This window comes from Cervus elaphus, chromosome 20, assembly GCF_910594005.1.
Source record: "Cervus elaphus chromosome 20, mCerEla1.1, whole genome shotgun sequence".
Taxonomy (NCBI): Eukaryota; Metazoa; Chordata; class Mammalia; order Artiodactyla; family Cervidae; genus Cervus; species Cervus elaphus.
In genome coordinates this window covers 110248552-110275411 of record NC_057834.1, presented here as the reverse complement: position 1 = coordinate 110275411, position 26860 = coordinate 110248552, and the positions used below count along the sequence as shown (strand labels likewise).

The following is a 26860-nucleotide window of genomic DNA, read 5'->3' as shown; positions in this document are numbered from 1 at the left end:
CTACACACTTTGCACTGAACCTTGCACATACTAGGAGCCTATAAAATGTTTGGTGTTGAAATTCTACACTTCTCTCTACTGGAAGCAGGCACTCTGGCCTTGGATCTTATCACCATGTAGAACTCTTACAGACCTCAGGGGGATCGAATCCTCCCACACCAACTGCACACAGCCCCACAGCAAGATGAAGAGTAGACTCTGGTCCAACAGGATCCCCCTGTAAGCTATATTTCACCTTCCGCGTGGCTTGAAGTTACACAAACACTTTTTGGGGATCATGAAACATGATCCTGTTGAGACTCAAACAGGCCTCTGTCTTCTTCATGCTTGAACAGCAGAACACAAAAAGAACTAAAAAAACTGAAAAATTTTTTTTTTCCTGGAGCAGCTCTATTTTCCACAAAAGATGACTTCCACCCAGAAAGAAAACCCAGAAGCCCAGGCTGTGAAGGGTCTGTACAAATTAGGTGACTACCCCAGGTATGTGGGACAAACCCCCCACCCCACCCCAGCCCATAGCCCACTGCACAGAACTTCTCTGCCATGGGAAAGAACCAGCAGGCAACAGTCTCAGCAAACACAAAATCGATGTGAGAAGCACCACTAAGAGTTCTAAGATGTCTCGCCCTGAGCATATGCTTTCAATTCCTATTCTCCTCTTCTCTGCATTTCATAAATTGCCTTTTGGAAAAGCACAATCCGTAAACACTTATTAAACATCTGCCCTGTTCCAAGTCCTGAGATGATAAAGATAACTATACAGAAGACAGAATTCTTTGCCCTCTAAGAGCTCATAGGTCAATGAGGTCATACCTCATAGCTCAAGTAAATAGAGCAATACAATAGCGTGGTTTAGGATTATGATAGAGGGAAGCCAGGGTGTTAAAGCAGTACAGAGAACACGGCATCTAACCCAGGATGAAGGGGAGGGAAGAGGGCCTGAGAAAGCTTCCCCCAGAGGAGGTCTATTTGAGTTTAGCTTTGAAGGATAAGTAGGAGGGAGCCAGGTGGTGAATGCCAGGAATGTTGTTCTAGGCAAGGAGAGTGAGGGGGCCCAGCAAGTCCAGGAGCTGCGGGAAGCTCAGTGTGGGGAAGGCCGAGCGGTCAGGGGGGCAGCAGGGGGGAGCCAGATCTTGAGAAGGAGGATGACACAGCCTGAGAAGCCATGGTCAAGGCTGAAGCAGGAAAGCAGCATGGTGGGGAGACCTGCTTTAAGATCACGATTATCTAAGAAGAAGGCATCAGAAAGGGAGCTGGGCACCTGAAGGCAGGGGTACTGGTCAGGACACTGTTGCAGAAGAGGAGACGATGAGTCCTGTGCAACCATCACGCAGTGAAGACAAAGAAGACGAGATGGGTTTCTGACAGGTTGAGGCCAGAACTGCGGTTGAGAGGTGTGCATATGTATGTGGGTGGATGTGTGCGCAGGGGGACCTGTGTTTCTTTCTAGTCTTGTTTTCAACTCTAGAAATCTTGCACTTGTTCCCATCAAAACTCTGTTTGGGTAACTATCCTGTGGGGGAGTGGTGCGGAATTTATAGTTCTGCTTTCCTCTGCCTTCTAATATTCTGGCTCCCTCCGACATTGGCTTAGAGATATGGTTCTGACCTCCTGAGTCACAGAGGATCTGTAACCTGAGGGTACAGTGATCTGATTCAGGCAAGCTGTCAGGAGAATGTAGTCCTTCCATCCAGAGCAAGGCTACACACAAACACGACAACTCCAGGCTGGGGGAATCCCACTGGAGGTGATGAGATGAGAAATGTATAGGAGTTTTCCTTATATAAATGCTGACTCTTATTACTGTGCCAATGGGTCGCCATCTCCCGCTCCCATCCTACACATGCAGCACCGGTGACAGGCTTTGCTCTTGGGAGTAGGGCAAAATTGTCTTCAAATTTAAGTTCTGCCACTTTCAGAAAAATATCTAAATGAGGGATACAATACCTCAGGCTTACTTAAGGAATACGTGGTGTCACAAAAGGCACAAGTGGGGCTTGATAGCAAACAGCCATGATCACTGGCTTGTGTGTTCAATGCCTGCCCACATCCAGTCACCTCTTCCCCAGCCTCTTGGGTAAAAAGAAAAGAAACAAGAGAAGAAAGTAGAAACAAGAAAAATTAGAAGGAAATAGAAATGATCAAGAATATGAATGAATAGGTGAAAGCCTGTATCGATTCAAGTCAGACACGAAGACCATATGAAATGGGAGTTTTACATAGGACACATAGGATCTGCTCTCTAAGGCCAATAATTTCTGGGGCTTTTGGGGGGAATGAGTCAGCCAATCAAAAAGAAAGATGCTTCCAGTGTCGTGTTGCCGGCATTCACCAGCTCTGATACGCCACTCCCCAGAGCACACAGCCCAACCCAGCTGAGGAGCTGCCTGCCTACAGCTCACCAATCTCCAGATGATCAGATGGGCTGCTAGACCCGCCATTCAATGGCTTGTGTGTCTTAGACATCTTGTAATCTCTTTGAGAGCAACTCCGCTATCTGTACACTGGGGCTCCATGAGCCCTTCCTTGAGCTGCTCTTACCTGTTCTCTTCAGTACCCACACTGAGCTTTTAATGACCTTCCGTATTAGTATGAGGCCTAGACTTTGGTGCAGGTGCAGTGCTTTAAATGTGACGTCATGATTTCCCTTTCGACAACAAGCTACTCAAGGGAATGAACTGGAGCCCAGCATGCATAACCCTCAGTAAATCTGGTCCACTCACTCCCCTTGTGAGGGTAGAAACCATGGGCTGTCCCTGTTGCATACCGCCCCCCCCACCCAATGCCTTGGTCTTGGGATATCCTTCAGGCATCCTGCTCTACCATAAGAAACAATCTCACCGATTACAGAATAATTTTCCCTGCCTTGGGTCTTGGCTCACCCTCACACCTTAAGTCCACCTGCCAATGCAGGACACGAGAGTTTGATCCCTGGGTCCGGAAGTTCCCCTGGAGGAGGAAATGGCAACCCATTCCAGTATTCTTGGCTGGAAAATCCCATGGACAGAGGAGTCTAATGGGCTACAGTCCATGGGGTCACAAAAGAGTCTGACACGACTGAGTGACTGAGCACACATGCAAAGAAAAGTCATCTTTGGCAGCCCTGTCTTTTGACTAAATAGGAGTTACTTTATTACAATAATTATTTTCTGACCTTAATAAGGCCAGTGTCAGTGACTGTTTGGCCCTGGGAAACTACCAGTGTCCATACTGAGTAATTTCCTTGTGTATCTGAGTGGGAACTTGATGAGGTAGAAAGAGTGTCACACAAGAAGTCAGGCTACAGGATCTAGTCCCCAAATTGTGACTGCTGTGTGACCCAGGCCAATGCACACTCTTGTCTAGGTTTGCACTTGTGCAAGATGAAGAAGTTTGTGATTTCAGATGATGGGTCTGCCCTTCATTTGTGTGCTGTGGCTATTTAAAAATCTACCTTCCTACGGTTTCTGTAAGGCTTAAATGGAAGGATTCATGTAAAAACGCTTCTTACCTATGAAAGGCTCTTCAAATAGTCATCATCCTTCATGACCATCATCAATACCGAGGGTCATGAAGGAAGTCAGTCCCATGAAAAGAAGAGGGGTTTGGAGCAGTAGAGGAAGGTCATGGGCAATTCTGAAGGAGAACAGGCATCTGAACTCTGCAAAGAGCCTCACAGGAGGGTACTTCTCAGTTAATACGGAGGAGGGTGGCTGGTAAGGAGGACCCAGAGAGCAGACACTCGGTCACTAGGATGCTAGATCCAGCATCAGCCAGAGTTCAGGAACATGGTCCCCAAGAATTATAGACACTGGAGGAAGCAGGAGACCACTTCCAGAAATCCCACCTTTTGAAGTTGAAAGGGTAAAGGAGGCTACTATAACCGACTTCTCCCAAGCATCCCACATGTTCCATCATTTTGAAATTTTTAGGGTCACAAGTCATGCCATATACACATCCATCCCCATGTCTTTGTGTAATTCCTCCTACATGAAATGCCCTTCCTTATCTTTTGTATCTCAGAGAAAATACCCATACATTGCTCAATATTCTCCTACTGTAAGAATTCTTTCCAGACATCCATCACCTTCAAGAAAAAGGAGCACTCCCCTTCTCTTGGCCCCACTCTCCCCAGGACAGGAGCCCATCCTAATGGCTGTGCCTGTCTATCGCACTTGTATGTTTCATGTCCTTCCCACTAGAGCAGCGTTTATCAAACTGCACAGTACAAGTCATTAATAAGCTATAATATCAATTTATTAGGTGGTCACTACCAGTATTTTAAAGGTTGAATTTAAAACATTAGACTGTATCACCTACAGTAAGTGTAAGTCTTATTTTGTGAAATATTTTAGTTATGTGTCGGTACCTTTATTAGGCTTCCCAGGTGGCTCAGTGATAAAGAATCTGCCTGCCAATGCAGGAGACAAGACGTGGGTTCAACCCCTGGGTCAGGAAGATCCCCTGAAGGAGGGAATGGCTCCCCACTCCAGTATTCTTGTCTGGAAAATTCCATGGACAGAAGAGCCTGGTGGGCTACAGTCCATGGGGTCGCAAACAGTCAGACACACAGCTGAGCATGCATGCACAGTTGCCTCTAATGGGTTATGATGCACGGTGTGTTTCTTATTATGGACTGTGGTTGGGAAACCACTGAACCATAAGCTCTTTAAGGACCAACTCTTTTTAGCTTGTGAATATTTAAAACGAAGCATCATACTTAACATGGAATACACATTCAATCGATGTGCTACATGTGCCAAGCATGACACATCTTTAATTCATTGACTCCTCAATCCAAAGATGAGGTTGTGTGTTAAGACGCATCATCCCCACCTGGTGGGATGGGAAAAGGCAGCTGAGAGGAAGTAACTTGGCCAATATATCTAAGTTAAGTGGTGGGAATACAACTCCCCCCTTCTGAGTAGGCCTTGCATCCATCCCATCCATCTCAGCAGGGGAACAAGAAAGGAGATTTTATCTTATGGAAAAACCTGAATGAACTCCTTAGCCAACCCAATAGAATGACGTTGCAAATTGTCATGATCTACTGAGGGGCAGAGCTTACCTCTGACTCTGCTTTCTTCTCTCTCTCTCACACCCATGCTCCTGTCACCCCTGCCCATCTGAGACTGGGGGCCCAGAGTGGCGAGGTCATCCCAGAGCTCCTGGACAAACAGCCAGGCTTTTGCAGGGCCAGAGAGATTCGGGAGGTTATTTCATCCATTCCCTGTGCCTGGGCAGCAGTGGAACAAATCCAGTGGAAATAGAGGGGAATCTCCCGGTACAGAAGGAGATCATCCCACAAATTCATGATATAGATTGCACATGGTTGGGGTTTCCTAGTTTAATCTTATAAGATCAGATCAGGAGAGCCAGGATCTGGTTCCTACTCTGCCACCATGTGCCCTCAGGTGTGTCTCACTGTCTCCCTGCACCCCAGTTTCCTCTTGGGGGGCTGTCATCACTGAACTCTTCTCCCATTCACATCCTCGTTTGTCTCCTCCCTCAAGGTCACCTCTCTGGGGCAGAGACAAAGAACACCCTCGCCCTTCCCTACATCCTGGAGGAAGACAGTAGCACACAAAAGAGCGACGGCTGTCTGAGCCACACCCCCCACGAGAGGAAAACCAGGAAAGACTCTGCCGCGTGTTTATGAAATTCACGAGCAGCTGCTTCCTCTGCTGCACCACTGCAATGGCGGCCTGGCCCTGCCCTGACCCCTCCCAGGGCCCCGTAATTTGCCATCTGTTGGAGGGTCAGGGAGGAGGTGGCCAGATAGGCAAGTTGTCACCAGACAGGAAATGAACCCACTGTCTGTCGCTTCATCCGGGTCCCTGGGTTACTCCAAGGGTGGGAATGCTGAGCCCAGCTGTGGAGTTCAAATCTTGGGAGGGGTGACTGTGTGTGTGTGTCGGGGGGCGGGGGGTACAGTGAGTATGTGCCTGTGTTTGCCTTGGCTTGTCTGTGTATCCGTGGTTCTGAGAGCTGGTGACAGAAAGAGGATGGATGACTGTCTGTGTATAACTGGGTCTGACCATGTGCCTCTGTGCCATGCACCTGCATCCACATGTGTGAAGGTGTACATCAGTGTGCCTGACCTTCGGACCCCATGTGACTGTATCTCTGTGTTGAGTCCACGATGCCGTGTAGGTTTTTTGTCTGTGTTGGGCACCATTGCCCCTCCTCTGGAAAGAGTTCAACTACCAAGCAGTGGGGGAGGGAACAGAACCCTCTCCTGTTTGGCATGTGATTTTTGTCTAGACATATCTTTTTGCTGTGACAGAACTTGCTCTCAAGACCCAGGTCAAAGTGCTTGGCTGTCATAGCCTATTGCCCAAGGCAGTGGCTGAGCCAACATTCTGGAGTGATGCGTTGTAACCCTTGGGGATATATAAGATATGCTGTGGCCCCCAGTAGAGGCCACTTACATAGACATTGCAGAGAGACGGTTCTGTCTGAGAAGGCGGGTTTCTCTCTGCATGTGTGCTCAGTCGTGTCCAACTCTGAGACCCCATGGACTGCAGCCCCTCAGGCTCCTTTGTCCATGAAATATTCTAGGCACGAATACTGAAGTGGGTTGCCATGGCCATTCTCCAGGGGATCTTCCTGACCCAGGGATAGAACTCACATCTCCTGTGTCTCCTGCATTGGCAGGTGGATTCTTTACCATGGAGCCACCTGGGAAACCCCGAGAAGGCAAATCCAGCTCAGTTACTACAAAGCCCAAAGTTGGCTGAGCCTTGGAATCCCTGTGGGAGAAGGTCATGGAGCTAAAGGGCTTCCACGATCAATTCACAGATGAGGAAACTAGGCTCAGGGAGGAAGTATCTTGCCGAAAGTCACAAGCTAACATCACTCATTCTTTAACCAATGCTTCTCAAGCAGCTATTGCATGTCAGCCACAGCACTAGGCACTGAGAATGAACAACCGTGGGTTAAGCCATGGATTCTGCCATCAAGGTACCCATAAGGCTACCTGGGGAGACAGACATTTGAGCAGTTATGACAGAACCAGGCTGAATGTCATAATGGAAAACATTCAAGGGGCCATGGCACCATTAGAAGAAAGTTAAGCAATTGTCTTCAGAAAAGGCAGAAGAGAAGACATGGCAAACTAAACAATGCCACCCCCAACAATGCCCAGGACCTGCAAATACATTACCTTACATGGCAAAATGGACTTCACAGATGTGACTAAGTTAAGGATATCAAGATGGGAAGATGATCCTATATTATCCAGGTGGGTCCAATGTAATCACAGAGGCCCTCAAAAGAGGAAGGGCAGAAGAGTCAGAAACACAGAAGATGTGCTGATGGGATCAGAGGCCAGAGAGTCTGAAAGAGAGATGAAGATGCTACGCTGCTGGTTATGAAGATGGAGGAAGTGACCACAAGCCAAAGAATGCAGGCAGCCTCTGGAAGCTGGAAATGTCAAGCAATCATTGATATTTGAGACTCTCCCCAGATCTTCCAGAAGGAATGCAGCTCTGTAACATGTTGATTTTAGCCCAGTGAGATGCATTGTGGAATTCAGAACTCAAGAACTCTAAGAAAATTCATCTGTGCTGTTCTAAGCTACTAAGTTTGTGACAATTTGTTAGAGCAGCGACATGCGAAAGTAACACAGGTTTCATCAGCGATGGAGTGAAACTGAAACTGTGCTCCACCAAAAGGGAACAGCTGTCTAAGATAGGAGCTCAGGGTGCTGAAAAACCTGTTTCAAGTGCTGTGCCTGGAGGTGAGGGGGTGTGAGAGGAGTGGGAGATGAGGCCTTACAAGAGGCTGGGATCTTCAGAGCTGGCCCTGCTGAACCGCCTGGAGTCGACCCACTACATTCTACCCTTTCTCTGTGTTACTTCATCCTTCCTTGTCCATTTCCTCATCTCTTTAGTGAGCACAGTGAAAGGTGTAGGGTTTTTTCCGGGCACTGGAGATGATCAGTGTAAAGTACTTAACATAGTAGCTGTACATGAGCTTTTCATGCATGTTAGCAAATGTGATGCCCGTGTCGCTGGGGGTGCATTGAAGCTTGGCTCAGGAGATTATTGGTAAGGGTGGGAAATGGCTTATAGTCCTTGGCCCCCTGTGAAGTGGCCTTGTACCTTATTGGGTTGCCTCTTCTTGGTCCTCCTAACCAGTCTCAGGTGATGCACTGTGTCAAGATTCACTCATATCAGCCACATTCATGGGTGAGAAGAGAATATGGTTTTGCCTGGGATGTGCCTGGGTAGCCTTGTTTCTTGGGACCAAGTTCTGCTATGAGACACAGCAGGGCAGAGGCCCCAGACTCCTGCCTAGGCTGCAAGCTACCTGGTACAACTCCAAGTAAGCACCTGATAAGAGGTGCAGCAAAACCTAGAAGACAGACTTCTTTCATCCACCTTCCTGTCCCCTCTTCTTAGTTCCCCAGACCAATATCCAGCTCATCCTGGTGTCTTGAGTTTTGTTTCTGTCTTCCTCATACTTCTTACGATGGAAAATGACACACTGCCTTCTTTTCCCCCGGTTGGGCATTCTCAAGCTCCTTGGCTGACCCCACACCTTGCTCTGGCCTGAGTAGCTTACATGAAATGGTTCGCTCGGTGCTGGAATCCTGAGGCAGTTGGGACCATGGGCTCCTGAGGACTAAGCTGGGAGTCAGGTGCTGGGAGAAGAATGATAAATATTGAGTCCTTACTCTTGTGTGTTCAGAGCTAAGTGGGACAAGGAAAAATGCTTACAACCCTTTCCTGAGCTATCTTTACACTGTAAAACAGGCTAGCAAACCCAAAGCAGCAACTGGAGCAGCCTAAAGGTTTGGGAAGGCCCCTGACACCCTCAAATTCTGCTCTGGAAGCAGCTGTGTACGCTACTTTGGCTCAGGTGACCACGCCTCCTTGCCAAGCCCAGAGGGCACAGCCTTGAGCATCCCCGGGAGCTCTTATCTTGGATGACCTGAGTCATCTCTCTGAGTCTCAGTTACCTCATCTGTAAAATGGCTATAGTCTCCAATGGCTTCATGTGCCTTAAAAGGAGTCAATGAGTAAAGAATCTAGAACAGAGCCAACACAGAGTAGGTGCTTGACAAACACTCGGACCAAATTCCTATCCAGTGCTCCAGCCTGCCAGAGCCAAACAGGATAAAAGTCAGACCCCTCATTTCCCTTCTCGAAAATAAACCCTGGTCCTCCCATACACTTTGTCCCATTGTACGTAGTACGACGTGCTCTATAAAAGACAGGAAGGTTATCAAGGACCCCCACCCCCGATCTTTCAAATTTTTTAATTGGGGGTGCAGGAGATCTTAATTAGGGCAGTGGCGCCAAAAAGGAAACACCACAGCAGGCCCCCGTGGGCCGAGCTCCTGCCTAGAGTGACGCCCAGACAGCATGGTCAGCAGAGGGTTACCCTGTCGTGCAAACACCCATCCCCCACTGTCACTTCACATTAAAGGGCCAGGCTGCAGAGAACAAGCTGCCCGGTGACAGCTGCTCTCATTAACGCTGTGCTCTCCCAATTTCTCTCCCTCCTGGCCTTGACTGAAAAAAAAATACTTAAGAAAGTAAAGAATAAAGCCCGCAAAACAGACAGTGCCTAGGCTAGGGTTTCCAGGCCAAGGCTGGCTGGCAGCTCAGATGCTACTTTCTCCGTGGTGCCCACTCTGATTGCCCTAACTCCATGCCCCGCTTCTCACCTTGCATGCCTGCTAAAGTGCCCTGGTCAGTCTCCATGATGGCCCCTCATCCTACTGTAGTTCCTGAGCCTGGCCTGGGAATGAGCAACTGAACTGGGATTGCCTTGAAAGCAAGGACTGTGCCTTATCCATCCCCCTGCCTTCAAAACAATGTTCTCAAGAAAAAGTGGATCAACTCACGGATCCTAGCTTTGTTGATTACACATCCATTCACTTAGTCTGCGCTAGCATCCCTGAGAGGCGTTGGTGACATAGGGAGAATAACATATATATTGACTAGGGTTCCTGTCCGGGAGGAATAGTCTAAAGGGAGAAACATGTCTACAGTTTCAACACAGAGTGATGAATACAGAAGACAAGGTGGTTAGTGCAGGGAGATACCAGGCGTCAGCCAGGCAGAGTACACAGGAAAGGACCAGGGGCTAGTCTAGATCTCTCTACCTCATGATTCTTATTGGGAATGAACAAGGGTTAAAACTAACAACATGACCCGCGCGTGTAGTTCTTGAACACCCAGCCAGTACTCTGTTCTAGAACTCCTGCTGGACTGGGGTAAGTACCCCTTAGTACAGACCAGGAAAGCATGGTGTCAGAGGAGGTGCTCAGTCATGTTGGCTGTAATAAGCCCCTCAAAGGTTCCAGCACAAAATTTAATGTTGTACAGATTTTTTTTTAAGTTTCTCTTTTTGACTCTTAAAAACAACTTGTTGCAGGCAAGAAAAGCAGAGATACCTGAAGAAACAGGCTCAGAGGTAGAATGCCTCACCCCACCCTCACCAGGAGTCAGGGAGGAGGTATGTGAAGGGGTAACCCTGCCATCTGGGGCAAATCAGAATGTGATCCATTCAAGACCATTCTCCAGGAAGCTCTGTGGTTTGATGTACAAAGCCCCCAGGTCAGGAGAGGGCTGAGCCTTCGCCAAGCTCTCTCTCACCCAGCCAACACCTAGTCAAGAGTCTGACTAAGTCCAGTAAAGGTCACGGTGGTGGTGCTGGTTTAGTCACTAAGTCATGTCCAACTCTTGAGACCCCATGGACTGTAACCTGCCAGGCTCCTCTGTTCATGGGATTCCCCAGGCAAGAATACTGGAATGGGTTGCCATTTCCTTCTCCAGGGGATCTTCCCGACCCAGGAATCAAACCCAGGTCTCCTGCATTGCAGGCAGATTCTTTACTGACTGAGCTCCAAGAGAAGCCCAAGGTCACAGTAGGAAGGGTATAAGTTTTCAAGACACTGGGAAGTACCTCTGAATAGTAAGTGATCACCAAAGCAGCATGTGAGCAACAGATGAGTCACAGACTTAGACTCTTGACATGTGACTTGGGACAAGTTTCTTCCCCTCCTGAACCCTAAATGCCCTCATGAATAGAGTAAGTGAGTAGGATACTATCTAAGATACCTTGCAATTGCAACTATGAGCCTAACCCTTCTGGAGAAGAGGATTTATAGAGTCTGCTGGATTAAAACTTCCATGGGGACTTCCCTGGAAGTCCACAGGTTAAGACTCCATTTTCTGATGTAGGGGGCATAAAATCCCCCTTATGTTGGGGAGATAAGGTCCCATATGCCTTGTGGGGAAAAAGTCTGACGCCTGTGGCAATAGTTATACAACTCTGTAAATATACCAAAAATCACTGAATTATGCAAGTAAAACAAGTGAATTGTATGGTAGGTAAATTATAACTCAATAAAAATTTAAACATAAAATAAAACTTCCAGGTTGGAAAGAAGCAGGAATTATCCTCAGTTCATTGAAGAGGTCCCGGGGCAGGGTGGCTCCCGGGACACCAGGCAGAGAAGAGGATTGAGACTGCCCCGGCTCCGGTCAGTGAACCAAAAACATTTAATGAGCAAGTTGTTCATGACCCTGCTCATGTGCTGAGGACCAGAGGCTACTTACTATGCAGCAGGCCACCAGGGCTCCTTGAGCAAATCCCGCCAGGACATCGCCGGGATGGTGCTTGTGGTCAGACACGCGGGACAGTCCTGTGTAAAAGGCCATCATGATCAGGGTGAACTGCAGAAGGGGCCGGAGCAGGCGGGCCCCTCGCCAGGTGAAGCGGGCCTGCAGGTACAGCTGGAGGGAGGAGACAGAACAACAGACACCGAGTGACTGGCTGCTCACCTGCATTCTAATCCCAGGTCAATTCCCATGCATGGAATCATCCGCAAGAAAGAGCATTCAAACTGGACTTGACCTCAAGCCCATTTTTTTGTTTGTTTTAACTTAAGCCTTAGTTCCTCTACTAAAAACTAGGGGGAAAATGGAGCTTTTCTAGGAAGCTAAGCTAGAGAAAATTGAAGAAAAAAATTCAAGAGAATGGCCTTAGCACGCTGCCTGACATTCCATAAATGGGAGTTTCCTTTTCTCATTTTTTGATTGAAACCAATTAAAGAATACTAACCAGGGTTCATAACGGTTTCTTTTTTATATTCAGTGACAACTCATTCAATGCATGTGTGTATTTTCCTAGAGATTATGGCTACAAAATTCCTTCACTTCCCACCTCTCAGAAGCATCATGGAAACTCATGCATGCTGATCAGGGAAGGTTATTATGACAGTCACAAAGCAATGCTTCTGATTCAAATGAAAGCAACTCTAACAAAGAACAAATTTCTAAGTCACCACCTGGAACTATGGATTTTGCATCACAACATGAGGAAACACATAAACCAACCAGACAATGCAAGAGATCTTTCAAACAGAGGTTGACAGAGACTGGACTGGGTGGGGTAGAAAAGTAACCTGAAGGAAAATGGAAGGAAAAAAGCCACTCTGGCCGAAGCAAAGAAGTTGCAATGACGTCAACTGGGTATTGTCCCTTGAAGTTATCTTGCTGCAGTTTCCGTTCTAACCTCTGGGCACAACCTACTTCTCAGGTTCCTGTGGGAACTTGGGAAATGAAGGGGAAGAGGCAAGAGGACGAAGGGGAACTTCCGACACAAATCAAAGCAAGGGGCTTGGAGACCAGAGAGAGGGGAGGAGAGCAGAGGGGTGGGGCAGCGGCCTAAAGATAGACCTGGGGCAGCGGCAAGGGAGTGACTCTGCCCTTCCTGAGACAAATGGACACCTTCCTCTGGGTGGTCAGGAAAGACAAGCCAGCAGCAAACCTGAGAGACAGAAGAGTGGAAGATTCCAGAATCATTCTTGCCCATGTAGAAAGAATGCCTAACACTGACTCCTCAACTACTTGGAAGACAATTTCAAAAAACCCAGACCTGGAAAACAGCAGGCAACTTTATAATCATTATGAAACTACATAAATATATTTTGGAGAAATCTAAGAACAACAGATCAAAAATTTTAAAGGACAATGCACTGATGTTGTTGGCCGCTAAACAAGTGATAAAAACCAATCATTTTTCAAATATTAAAAATACCCCACTAAATATCAAAAAGAGGTAAAGCAATTATATGCCAATTTAAAAAATAAAAAGTAATCTAAAAGAAGAGGTAAAATCATCATAATAGCCCAGATGATGATATAAGCAGAAATTAGCTCACCAAGAACTGCATAGAGCCAGAATGAAATAAAGGACATGGAGGACAATTTGAATAGACAGAATTTTTATTTTTAAGAACACTCAACTTATAAACTCAAAAGATAATATGCAAATTAAATCAGATTCCTAGGAACATCCTAAAAAGGTTTAGAGAAAAAGCTTTAAAAAATTATTATAAAATTAACCTAAAAGGTCAAATAAATAAATACACACACACACACACAAACACACACAAATAGATCAATACATAAGCCAGGCACTATGCTAAGTGCTAAGCACACAAAAATGAGATGTTATCATTCCTCCCCTACGAGGGGCAATATATGAAATATATTAAATATAGATGTCCATCTAGTCAAGGCTATGGTTTTTCCAGTAGTCATGTATGGATGTGAGAGTTGGACAGTGAAGAAAGCTGAGCACTGAAGAATTGATGCTTTTGAACTGTGGTGTTGGAAAAGACTCTTGAGAGTCCCTTGGACTGCAAGAAGATCCAACCAGTCCATCCTAGAGGAGATCAGTCCTGGGTGTTCATTGGAAGGACTGATGTTGAAGCTGAAACTCCAATACTTTAGCCACCTCATGCAAAGAGTTGACTCATTGGAAAAGACCCTGATGCTGGGAGGGGTCGGGGGCAGGAGGAGAAGGGGACAACAGAGGATGAGATGGCCGGATGGCATCACCGACTCGATGGGCATGGGTTTGGGTAGACTCCGGGAGTTGGTGATGGACAGGGAGGCCTGGCGTGCTGCGATTCATGGGGTCGCAAAGAGTCGGACATGACTGAGTGACTGAACTGAACTGAACTGAAATATAGATGAATATATGAAAACAGGTTTAAGTGCACTTATGGATTTTATAGAAACTATGAAAGAAGCTGGGGAACCAGGGTCAGTTACTAAGGGGTATGCATACTTGATTTGAATCCTAAAGATACATAAGTATTTGCTAGGAGTTAAGGGGATGTATTGAGAAGCGTGTATCCCAGGAAGCTCAATGGCTTAGAAGTCACCAGTCAGAGCTGAAAAGAACTTCTGGAAGTTCAGTAATAACAGAAAAGTATATATGCGATCAGTGGGGGTGTGGGGTTGGCAGAGTGTGAGACACAGGGCTACAGAGGCAAGAGGGGCAATTCATGAAGGGGGTTGCCTGTCAAAGGAATGTGGCCTCTATTTAGGTCAGTCTTTCTTTCCCAAACCAGACTTCATGGAACATTCCAAAGCTCTTTTTTAAAAAAAGGTTGATAAATACTTAATCCTTATTTTTATCATTTATAAAACTTATTATTTTTATAGAGTATCTACCTATTGAATCCCAACTGGGAAATATTACTGTTAGCCATGGTGAAAAAATCAAATTATTTTTAAGCAAGAGACTCATTACCCACCCCACCCCCCCCCCCAAATAATGTGCAGGTCAAAGGCCACTCCCTCATTTCTAGTGAAATAACCCAACAAACAGCAGATTCTGCAACCATGAGTCAAAGGAATCTCTTCCTTTTGAGAATGATAATGGGAATGATGTTGGTAGCCCCAACTCAACCTGGTCCTTAAGACAACGGCAAATTCAGGGAAAAAGGACTAGTCCATATGCAGTGTGACCACCATGGTCCAGCCTTCTTCCAGCCAGTCTTGGCAAGGAACAGGGATGAAGGGGGTAGCTGAAACGGCACAGGTTTTCATCAGATAAACCTCACTGAGCCTCACTTTTCTCCCATGTAAAATAAATGTAACAACTACCTCATAGACTGTAGCAGAGATTGGTGATAAATGCCTGGCACCACGTACTGCTCAAAGAAACAGATGATTTCACTCTCTAACCACTTTTATTTTTCTTCATTTGGACCTGATAACCTCAAGATTTTCTCATTTCTCTCAACTTAAAAATCTACAGGTCCTCAGGAAATGATTGTTCAAAAATCCTCGAAGTCTCCCTGCCCCACTCCATGTAGCCTTTAAGTCACCAGCCCTGGAGATGGAGGTGGAGCAGAAGAACAGCAGGTTTCCCAACTGGACGAGGCACACATCTCCCCATCCACCGACTCAGATACTGAAAGCTAGAGCTTAATGCAAGAAAAGAATAAATATGTGAGAGGAGCTTGAGGAGGGAGGAAGAGACACGTCGTCAGAATAGCTTCAGGAAGGGAGTGCTTAGGAAGGAGGAGGGGGCCACCATGGGGCTAGAATTCCTTTGGCGGGCAGTCCCAGGTGGGGAAGTCAGTAAAGAATGTGCCTGTCAATGCAGGAGACATGGGTTCGATCCCTGGGTCAGGAAGATCCCCTTGGGAAAGAAATGGCAGCCCACTCCAGTATTATTGCCTGGCAAATTCCATGAACAAAGGAACCTGGTGGGCTATAGTCCATGGGATAGCAAAGAGTCAGACATGACTAAGCATACACACACACACACACACAGAGAGACATGGAATTAGTGGGTAGATGGAAGCTTGTTCCCCTACATCCACTGGTAACTAGTACTTTTATTGAGAAATGTCTCGAGATCTCAGGATCAAGCCTGGTGTCCGCAGCTGGGGCACAGGAGTATCCAACTGAATTCTGGGGTGAGATTACCCTGATTCCTGGAGAAGGAAATGGCAATTCACTCCAGTTTTCTTGTCTAAGAAATGCGAAGGACAAAGGAGCCTGGCGGGCTACAGTCCATAGGGTCACAAGAGAGTCAGACATGACTTAGCATCTAAACAGGCCCCTATTTCAGTCCCTTACTAACTTCTCTAAGGCTCAGTCTCCTTCTCTGTGAAACAGGAAGGACAGGATCTTCCTCTCAGGGTTGCCAGCATCAAATGAGACATCACAGGACCCTGCCTGGCAGAAGACAGGGACTGAAGCCACTGTTTAGAAATCAACACCACCCATTCGCCTTGATAGATGAGACTGACTCAAATGACTGTAGCTGATTTCACCAAAATAAGTGAATCACTGAAGAAAAAGATTGTGCAATGACCTTTAGCCCAGTGACTACTTCAGAAATGAGAAGGCAGCTGAGGGCTTCAGGCTTTGAAGTTTATCTAAGAATCTGATAACACCCTCTATCCCACCCCAATCTAAGTGCTAAACGGATTGGATTTTGTCAGCTCAAAGTCCAGTTCATACGAGCTACTCACTCCAGGGCCAGAGGCTCAGGCCTTCTCAGAATCTGTAAGTACATTCTGGAGCGCCCTGCTCCCTTGGAAATTCCACCTGGGAATGCTATGTGGGTCAGGAGGCTCCATACTCCATAGAGGCAGGTAGCCCTTATCCAGGAGACGGAGTCAAACATACCAGCCACAAGGATGTAATGTCCTGTTATGGGCCAAAGAGCACGGAACCTTTCCAAGAATCAAATCTCCTGCAGGGGCCTCAGCAAAGTCCCAGGCCCCCTGAAAAGGGTGGTTTAGAAAGAGGTGAGCAGAACTGGACAAAACCAGAAAGCCTAAATCAGCCTGACCTCTCCTGGGGGTCAGCAACCCCAAGGTCCTAAGCTCTCTGTCTTTATTTCCCCACCGGTGTTAAGGCCTCTGGGCTCAGAGAACCCACTTCCTGGGCATCAGTGCAATGCCACAGAAAGTGTCTAACTTGCAAACAGAACAACCGGATGTGAATCCTTTTTTTTTTTTTTTTGCTACATACCAGCTGTCTGACCTGGACAAAGCACTCCGCTTCTCTGAATTTCTGCTTTCCCATATGTAACATACGGAGATTTTTTTCATTTAAAAAAATGTTCTAAGCATCAATTCTGTCCAAAACTCTGTGAAAGACACAGACACGAATGAAACAAATTCCTTCACACACACACAAAAGAATATAAACTTTCCGTCCTTTCCTGGGGCTAAGATTGTTCTTCCAATTGCTAAAATAAAACTGCTGATTGTAGATATGGAAACTACGGTAGAAAAGTATATGTCTGCCCCCAACCCCAAGGTACAGCAAAGTCCTCAGCACACAGAACTCACTCCAAAAACCGAGCTCTCTTCTTTCTGGTTCGAGCTTCAAAACTGTGGTCCTGTGGAATTCCAACAAAACCTCCTTAGAAAAGTCTGGCTGAGTTCAAGCTGGCTCGGGGCTGAACCAGCAAGTCAGACCTGGGTGAGTCTCACTGGTTCTTGCTAAGTCATTTGTGCTTCATTACATGATTTGCATACGGGTGAAACAGGTCTGTACTGTCCTCTGGCTTCATTTCCATCGCTCTTGGGAGCTCTCTGCTAAGAGTGAGAAGGAGGCTTTTGTCCTTCCTCTGTCCCTGCCCACTCTCTTCCTGGAAGTCTGTCTAGATCGCTGACATCCACAGGGAGAAACTTTCTCCCTTCTCCTCCAGAGCTCATACTTGACTCTCGTTCACAGAGCTGGTGAGTCTACACGGCACAGAACTGGGAAGTTACTCAACTCCATTCAGGACAAAGACGAGTTTTTAGTTGACTTTTCTCCTCCTTGAGAAGGAAAGAGGTCTTGCTTTCTGTCACTATCGGGGGTGGGGAGAAAAAGAAACCACCAGTTTGCTCAGCATTTAGACCCTGAGCAAGGGGCCTTAAATTACATTCCCTACAATCGTTACAACCATCCTGATAAGCAGACACCATTGTACTCATTTTACAGTTGAAGAGATCAAGGCCAAAAGAGGCCATGCCACCCGCTCAAGGTAACAGTGGATCATGATTGACACTGAGTAAGAGCTGCCTCTTTTAGGTCCATGCTCTAACCACAGAACCACCTGGCTTTCCTTTGGGAATGAGTGCTCTGCGAGCCAAGTATTGGTCTTTTGTATTGGATTTCTGTCTCTGGAGAAGCAATCTGAGGGGACTACACAGGTGTCACGGACTAAAGGACAACCTGAATGGGACATTTACAACTTCAGGCTCCTCTAATTCACCTGTCACACCTTTTAAGTGCGCATGTCTGAAAACTCTTACAGCTTCTGTAAGGGTGAGGGTACAGGAGCCTCTGACCTAATCTTAAGTTCAACAGAGCCTGTGAACTGACTCAGCGTGCCTCAGAGCCCTTTCCTCTGACCTCCAAACCCTCAGTCCACCCCAATCAGAGAACTCAGCCTGCTGCTTTGCAACTATTGACTTTTCAAGCTTTCCTCACAAAACGTGAGCTCTCTTGGTGTCCCCAGGTGTTGGCACAGAACATGTACTCAGAAAAGGCTGGATGGATGGATGAAGCAGAGAGGAAGAAGAGGAAAAACATCTGGTCCAGTGGTTTCTTTATTCCCCAGTGAAAACAACAACCTTGTTCCTGGCAGGGGTTTCACCAGACACTCCCAGGATCTGCGGGCATGTCTCGTGGACATACCAGACCCCACTACCCTGGGATTCTAAACATGTTGAACAAAACCTCAATGACTAACAACCACAGGATGGAGAACATGGCCACTTCCCTGTTTCCTTGGAACCCGACAAACCCTCGGACACATCAACAATTCTCATGGGCGCCACAGTGAAGAGCCCACAGGTAAATACTTCAGAGGCAGCAAAGGCCTTCCCTACGTCACATGGGCCCTTCACGATCTATAAGTCAGTGATGAGGAGGTGAACAAAGTTTTGATTGGAACGGAAAGCAGCATGGCCTGGAAGTGTCAGAAGATACAGGATTCATCCATCCATCCATTCATCTAACATTCACTGCATACTTAACTGTCAGACACTACTTGGGTCCATCCATTCATTCATTCATCAAGCATTCATTGCATTCTTAATTGTCAGACTGTGGGGAAGTGAGGGACTGCAATAAATCAAGAGACAAAAACCTCTACTCCACGAAGCTTGTAAGATATCTAGTGGAGATACACAAAGGCTATATCAGATGATGAGAAACTGGGTGGGGGGGGGGGGGGCAGATAAGGCTGCAAAGGAAGCTTGGGAGCATAAGACGGGGCAGCCAGGAAAGGCTTCTCTGACAAAGTATCCCGAGAAAGTGGAGGGGCAAGGTACAGATTCCTGGGAGAGGAACTCAGCAGTCCAGGAAAGGCCTCACTCAAACTTGCTGCTGCCTGATCTGAGTAACAGGAGGAGGAGCTAGGGCTGATGCTCACTGGGTCTTCTCAGCTCTCAGCTTCCTATCAGCCATCAAAGCCATGCTCAACTGAACATGTGCAGATCCCATACCACCGAACTCATGTCCTTCTAACCTCCCACCATCAAGAGATTACCCTGCAGGACACCCTCTTTGGCTTCCACCCCCCTCTGCAATTTAGCGAGGGTGTCACAATTCTGAGTTTCCATAATAACCTATACATATACCCGTCCCTCCAGCACCGTGGACAAGCCTATCGTCATTGTCCATCTGCTCCTCTAGACTGAACTCCCTGAGGGCCATGACCATGCCCTGCCCATCACTACATTCCCACCTCTAGCATGGGCATGCTTGTGTGTGTGCTAAGTTGCTTCAGTCATGTCCAATTCTTTGCGACCCCATGGACTATAGCCCCACCAGGCTCCTCTGTCTGTTGGATTCTCCAGGCAAGAACACTGGAGTGGGTTGTCATTTCCTCCTCTAGGGAACCTTCCTGACCGAGGGATCAAACCCATATCTCTTATGTCTCCTGAATTGGCAGGCTGGTTCTTTACCAGTAGCTCTACCTGGGAAGCAATTCCTCACTAAACTGGTGCTAAATGATGAATGTTGAAAGCATAGGTGAGTTCCTTGAGGGCAGGGCCCAGGGCTGATTAATCTAGTAGCCCCAGAAGGCAGCAGCGTGCCTGGTACAACAGAGGTAACTCCAGATATGCTATGCGAATTGGTGCCCCCCTGCCCTCCCCCAACCGTGTTGGCATATTATCCAGGCAGCCAGGTCATCCTCAATCCCTGACCATGGAGGTCCAGGGCCAATCCAGATGTGGTCCTCTGGAGTTTAGACCAGGGCTCAAGGGTAGGGAGCAACGTTTAGGTTTATATATGCTGTGGGATTTCTCTGATTTGTATCTGCATTAATCTCCGACAAGCCTTAACCTCATCCTTAAGCTTCTGTGCCCAGGATAATTTGGTGTTTGGAGCTATGGTTTTTCCAAGCTATCCATTTTACAAATCAAAACCTAATATGGAGCGCCCTCCAACGCCATGGGAGGCTCTAGATGGCAGCCTGGCAAAGGCGCGGCTGGTGTTCCGGTCCGCCACTTTCTGAACTCCATGGAAATCAGGACAGAATTGTCTCTGCCTGCTTCCCATCTTCCCTTTCAACACCTAATCCAAACTTCTTTTAAAAACAACCACGAGGGACTGAGAAATCAATTAGATGGTAGACACCATCTAATTCCACTCTGACATTTGACAGCTGGGGAAAGCAGAGCCTAGAGAAGAAAAGTGGCACCAGCTTCCAAAAACAGACACGACTGTCTCCACTCGACAGGAGAGTACACTGAGGTTCAAAACCTAAGAAACCAACTCACAGTTCCACGGCTAGTAACTGGCACGGCCAGAATCTCCCGGGTCTGTCTGACTCTAAAGGCAAACACTGTCAATGCCATACTCAGCCAGTCCAAATGGGAGTATTCCCAAGGCTCCAAGGAAGCTGTGGAACCCAGGGTGCCTGAACAAAATCCCACAGGGCTCCGGGGGCTGCCAGAATCTCAAGTGTCCAACTCAGGCACTTCCTGCAGCTCAACATAAAAGCTGCGGGAGGAGCTTCTCCGATGGACTACAGTATCTTCTACTTCCCCAGACAGGCGACAACAGTGTTCTTCGAACTTCCTTTGAAAGCTTTGCAAATTGGACTTTCAAAGGGTTGAGATTTCTGTGTAACATCACATAAAAAGGAGCCATGGTGAAGGACACTGTCCTCCCTACTTCTCAGCCCTTACCTTCAGAGGTTATTTTAAGACAAGATAATCTTAGAGCTAAAAAGAGAGTCCTGAGTTTGCACATTGTATATGTGGGTGCCTGTGAATTGCGAATGTGTGTGTGCAGGGGCTCCAAAGAGTGTATAAAAATATGCTGCAGAGATGAAGGGTTAAGGAGGTTCTTTTCTTTCTTCCTCTTTCTTTCCTCCCGTCCTTCCTTCTTGGAATATAAAGCCACTGTAGTTTTTTCCTCCCTTAAAGATGTAAATAAACACTCAGTCACAATCTAAGCTTTACCCAACACCCTCGTAGAGAGCTCTTGCTATAATCATAGCTGCCAGGAAGTGATGGGTGGTGGGGGTAAGGCGGCATCTCAACCATTAGAGCAGATCTGAAGAAAAGCAGGTTGCCTTCAAGTGACATTGGAATTAGCGTTGGAGCTTGTATCTGTAAGTTTATCCTGCAGAGGTTTGTTTGATTTTTTTTATCACACAGCACCATGAAAAGAACATACAACGAGGCTCGGGTCATGAAGACCAGCCTTCAAATACCTTTCCTGCCTCTTAAATTCAGATTTGTTTGTTTCAGTGTCTGAAACTGAAAATAGTGTAATCAAAACACATCTTGTTGGGTTACTGAGAGAATCTCAAAGTCATAGCATGAGCACGACACAGTGCCTGGCACATAGTAGGCACCAGAAACCTATCAGCACTTTTACTTTACAAAACAGTGAAATTATATTTTGTAAAATTGCTTCCAGACCTGGGTAAAATACAAATGGAGCAGGAAATGAAATATCATTGTTAAACTGTCCTTTCTCAGAGCAAAGCAAAAACAAAAACAACAGAAAAATAAAGTATGGTGGGAAGTGCTATCCATGACTTAAAAATCCATGTTTAATATTTTTAGAGGTTGGGGCCCACCTTGTAGCTCTGTATGCTAGGTAACGAGAAGCCCGGAGGCCTCCAGACTTGGAAAGGACTCGGGGAAAGAAACAAAACAAAAAAACCTCTCTGCTGTTTTTTCCAACTCTTAATTATGTTTTTTAAATACGAAAGCAACACGCTCTTTTTCCAAACAACTTTATGCTCCTCTGAGCTATGTCTGACCTCTCAGCGCCTTCTCGCTCTAAACTCCATCAAAGCAGCCAAAAGCAGGAAGTGCCTTGGCATAGGAACCTCATTCAAGGGGAGAGGAGAGGCAGGGGGACCATATTTAACTGACGAGCAGAAACAGACCAGCAGCTGTCTATCTGTGTGGCAGCCGGAGGGGATAGGGTGCTTCACCTGCACCAGCCGTCCCAGCATTTCCAGGAAGCATGGCCACGGCAAGGCCAACACGGGCCCTCAGACCATGGCTTCACCACTAGTTGAAGGCCCTCCAACACACTGTGATCCTCTCTGGGCCTTGGTCTCTAGACCTGAGCAGTGGGGCTAAGGATTTCCTAGTTCATTGTGTTATTATGAGGTCACCTGTGCTCATGGATGCAGAAGGATTCTGCAAAACTCAAAATCACTCTGTAGACAGATAATGACATTTAAAGCCTATCCATCAGAAAACAATGGAGGAGGACATGGCATGGAGAACATTATGAGGAATTTGATCAGAAGGCATGGATTTGAGTGATAGTTCTATGTCTATGTGAATTTTGGCACTTTGCTTGAATTGTCTGAGCCTTACTTAGTGACCCTTTCCCACAGTAGAGATAATATTACTTATAACAAATTTCCTGGAAGGATCAACTGAGTTAATGGATTTTCAGAAAATGGTGCTTGTTACCACAACATGTTATACAAGTGTCTTTATCACTTAATCATTCCAAAATGGGTGCTCAATCTTTACCAAGCAGCCATGGTAAATATTATTTTTATTTAAAAAATGGGAAATGACTTCTGCTAACGCAGTGGCAGGGCTCAGAATAGAAGCTAATTCTTCTAGCCAACCTCTTTTTCAAAGATTCCTCGGTGAAGTCTGCCCCTAACCATTATGAGGGCTCTGTGTACAGACAAGATTTAAGCTGGGGTTGGACTTCATTGGAATCAGAGACAAAGTACTTACCACCAAATACAGCATAGTGTACATGGAGAAGGAGGCGTGGCCGGAGAAGAAGGACTTCCTGCAAGAGCAACAGATGGCTGTGTAAGGGCCGTATTCACATCCCCACTACATGCTGGTTGGTCTGTCTTCCCTCCCGGGACGGTGACCCTGAGAGGAGCACCTGTTCATCCCTGCATCCGTGGTGGTGCTTTGGACACCTTGCCTGCGACGTAGCAAGCACCCATGAGTGAACAAGTAAATGAAAGAAAAAACAAATGAATGAATGGACTTACCAAAGCTCCATTGTAATTGTTTTTATGATCTATCAGTTATTTGACTGTGAGTTCCTTAAGAATGCGGACGTTGCCTTATTCATCCATCTAAACCAGGGCCCCAGCACTGAGCTTGGTACTAAGGACTCCCTGAACTGCCTGCAGCAAAGGCGTGAACCTCGTGCCATGGGAGGTGGGGTCTCACCTGGCTTCCTGGACTTTGCTGTCTTCGCCTCTGCATCTGTAGTTTTGAATATAGCCCACAGAGCAGTTGATTTGACTGAAATCAGGGTTGCAGACGTTCAAGAAGTGAGGACGCAGGCGCCCTATGGAGACCTTGGCAATGTCTGTGAAGGACTGGCTGATGGCACAGCCGAAGAGGAAGCAGCCCACCTGCTTGTAGAGGGCTGCCACGTAGGGATTCTGAATCGTCGAGCGGGACTTCTCCTTCAGGTAATAGATGCGGTAGAATTCCCCTGTGATGATCTGAAAGACAACGGATAGGGAAGTGAGGCAGCATCAGTACCTATTAACAAAAGTGAGCCTGCAAGGATATTCAGTGACATAAGAAGATATTCAGGACATAGCTATAGGTTATAATCTAGAAAAATCCCAATTTTCTATTCAAGAAGTATATAAGACACCAATGTGCACGGGAGAAAAGACTGAAGTACTAAACAGTACTAGCACAGTCATTTTTTCCTTATATAAAAAGTCCTACATGGCCATATAGTACCTTTGTAAGAAGAAACATATGCAATCAAATACAGTCATATGTAAATATATAACATATAATATATATCTTAATATATATATTAAGATATAGATATCCATACATGTATGTGTGTGTGTGTGTGTGTGTGTGTGTGTGTGTGTGTGTGTTGGGTTGGCCAAAATGTTAGTTTGGGATTTTCCATACCATCTTACAGAAAAATCTGAATGAACTTTATAGATATCCAGGTGTGTGTGTGTGTGTGTGTGTGTGTGTGTGTGTGTGTGTGTGTGTGTGTGTGTGTGTGTGTGTGTGTGTGTGTGTGTGTGTGTGTGTGTGTGTGTGTGTGTGTCAGGCTGGCCAAAAAGTTAGTTTGGGATTTTCCATACCATCTTACGGAAAAATCTGAATGAACTTTATAGATATCCAGGTGTGTGTGTGTGTGTGTGTGTGTGTGTGTCAGGCTGGCCAAAAAGTTAGTTTGGGATTTTCCATACCATCTTACGGAAAAATCTGAATGAACTTTATAGATATCCAGGTGTGTGTGTGTGTGTGTGTGTGTGTGTGTGTGTGTGTGTGTGTGTCAGGCTGGCCAAAAAGTTAGTTTGGGATTTTCCATACCATCTTACGGAAAAATCTGAATGAACTTTATAGATATCCAGGTGTGTGTGTGTGTGTGTGTGTGTGTGTGTGTGTGTGTGTGTGTGTGTCGGGCTGGCCAAAAAGTATAGATATCCAGGTGTGTGTGTGTGTGTGTGTGTGTGTGTGTGTGTGTGTGTGTGTGTGTGTGTGTGTGTCGGGCTGGCCAAAAAGTATAGATATCCAGGTGTGTGTGTGTGTGTGTGTGTGTGTGTGTGTGTGTGTGTGTGTGTGTGTGTGTGTGTGTGTGTCGGGCTGGCCAAAAAGTTAGTTTGGGTTTTTCCATACCATTGTACAGAAAAACCTGAATGAACTTTTTGGCCAACCCGATACACACACACATACACGCGTGCATGCGCGTGTGCGCACACACACACACACACACACACACATTAACAAAGAGAGAGACAAACAAGGACTTAGCTATTGAGGAACCAAAATCATGATTAAAGCTGGCCAAGGTGGCGCTAGTGGTAAAGAACCTGACTGCCAATGCAGGAGACGTAAGAGGCGTGGGTTCGATCCCTGGGTCGGGAAGATCCCCTAGAGGAGGAAATGGCAGCCCACTCCAGTACCCTTGCCTGGAGAATCCCATGGACAGAGGAGCCAGGGCTATAGTCCACAGGGTCGCACAGAGTCACACATGACTAAAGTGACTCAGCACAGCACGACAAGATGTCAGAGGGTCTGAGCAAATCTCCAGATTCTAGGACTGGGGGTCACGAATCCCCAACCATGATCAAACTCTTCACAGGGCCTTCGCCTGTGCCACGCTGAGCCCTGGCTGAGGTTTCTTCAGGAAAAGGGTGAATGCTCCCTGACTCGGTTTTGGGTTTGAATCCAGGCTCTGTCACCTACCTGGTGTCCTTCAGAAACAATGTAAACCTCTACAGAGGTACTGTCAGAAATGTGGCAACTGGTGGAAATGCCCTGGGTCACAGAAAGGGATTCTTTCATTTTACTCTTAAGAAGTAGGGCATGATGAAAAGAGTACTGGCTTACAAACCAAGAAACTTTTATACAAGGCCCTTCAGAGTTTGTGAATTCCCAAGGGTGCCTGCATTGTCTTCTTCATCCTGAAAGACAGTGAGTCAGTCTGGGTTTTCATATCCTTCCTCCATCCCACTGTGTCCACTCTTTAATGTTTAGGGGAGATTCATCACTTCTTTAAAAAGGGGGGAAAAAAGCCAGCAACGATTGACTATGAACAGCATGTCAGTCTTTATTTTTTATATACTTTATGACACCCCCACAACTACCAGGAGATAGATTGAGACTCACAGAGGAAAAGCACTCTAACCGAAACGGCCTGCTTTTACGAATGGTGGGGGCTTGGGGCAGGGAAGGGGGTCAGCTGACTCTCTGTAGGGTAAACACCTTAAATGCCTACACAGCTGAGGATAAGTCCTGCACTGGTGATCTACCACTGCTCAGCCCGCTGCCCTTGACTTAACTCCACAGAACAGCCCTGGCCACTTCCTGGTCACAGTCACAGTGCAGGGACAGTGATGTTCAACTCATCACTCACCACAAAGTCCTTTTCACACTTCCTCACAGGGAAAGCTGATGGGCCACACTTGCCCTTTCAGGAAACAGGGAGCATGTTCACAACCACAAGGGGAGCAATAGACCGACACATCCGGGCACTCTTCTCACAGTCTCCCCTCATTCTTTTTTAGCTAAGCAAGGCATCCAGGCTGAGCGTCTGATCCAAGTCCAGGGCTCCCGAGTCTGGAGGGGAGGATGGCCATGAAATGCCAGCTGGGCCCAGGGGCAAGCAGGTGCAGCCGTGAGAACAGCTACTAGTGCTGCTAACGTTTATGCAGTGATTCTGTGTTTATAAATGCTGGTGATTTCTCAGTGCTACCCTTCGGTTTCCTGGATCATATTGAATTTCCTAGATCATATGATTCCATTAGAGAGATGGTCAAAGGCCAGCCCTGTCCGGCATCCTGGCTTAGCCATTCTCTGGGAGAGCAGCAGGACTATCAAATGAATGAATAAATGAATGAAAGGGGGCAAGATGGTGGTCCACACGGTTGTTTTCATTGCAAAATTGGAAATGTCCTCTAAACATTACCAAGAGTCCTTTGACAACATGCTGCAGAGATTAAAATCTGAGAAGCCCAGCCAGTCATAAATGAAAGGGTCCATTATATACGGAAGAAACTGAAGTTCAAATTAACTCACATCTAAAGATTAGACCCAGGTGTTCTAATTCTCCACCCAGCATTCTTTCCTACCATTCATGGTCTAATTCCCCTTTTG

At 46.6% G+C, this 26860-nt stretch overlaps 1 protein-coding gene across 1 annotated transcript in view; it reads right to left on the bottom strand.

Moving 5' to 3' along the window:
- The window catches only part of PLPP3 (phospholipid phosphatase 3), a 90729-nt gene that overhangs the window by 4521 nt on the left and 59348 nt on the right, over nucleotides 1–26860 (bottom strand). Inside the window, exons 3-5 of the mRNA XM_043875616.1 lie at nucleotides 23447–23727; nucleotides 22991–23048; nucleotides 11556–11732 (exon numbers count right to left, since the gene is read on the bottom strand). Of these exons, the coding sequence (XP_043731551.1) occupies nucleotides 11556–11732; nucleotides 22991–23048; nucleotides 23447–23727 (516 nt within the window). The remainder of the gene's footprint in view (nucleotides 1–11555; nucleotides 11733–22990; nucleotides 23049–23446; nucleotides 23728–26860) is intronic.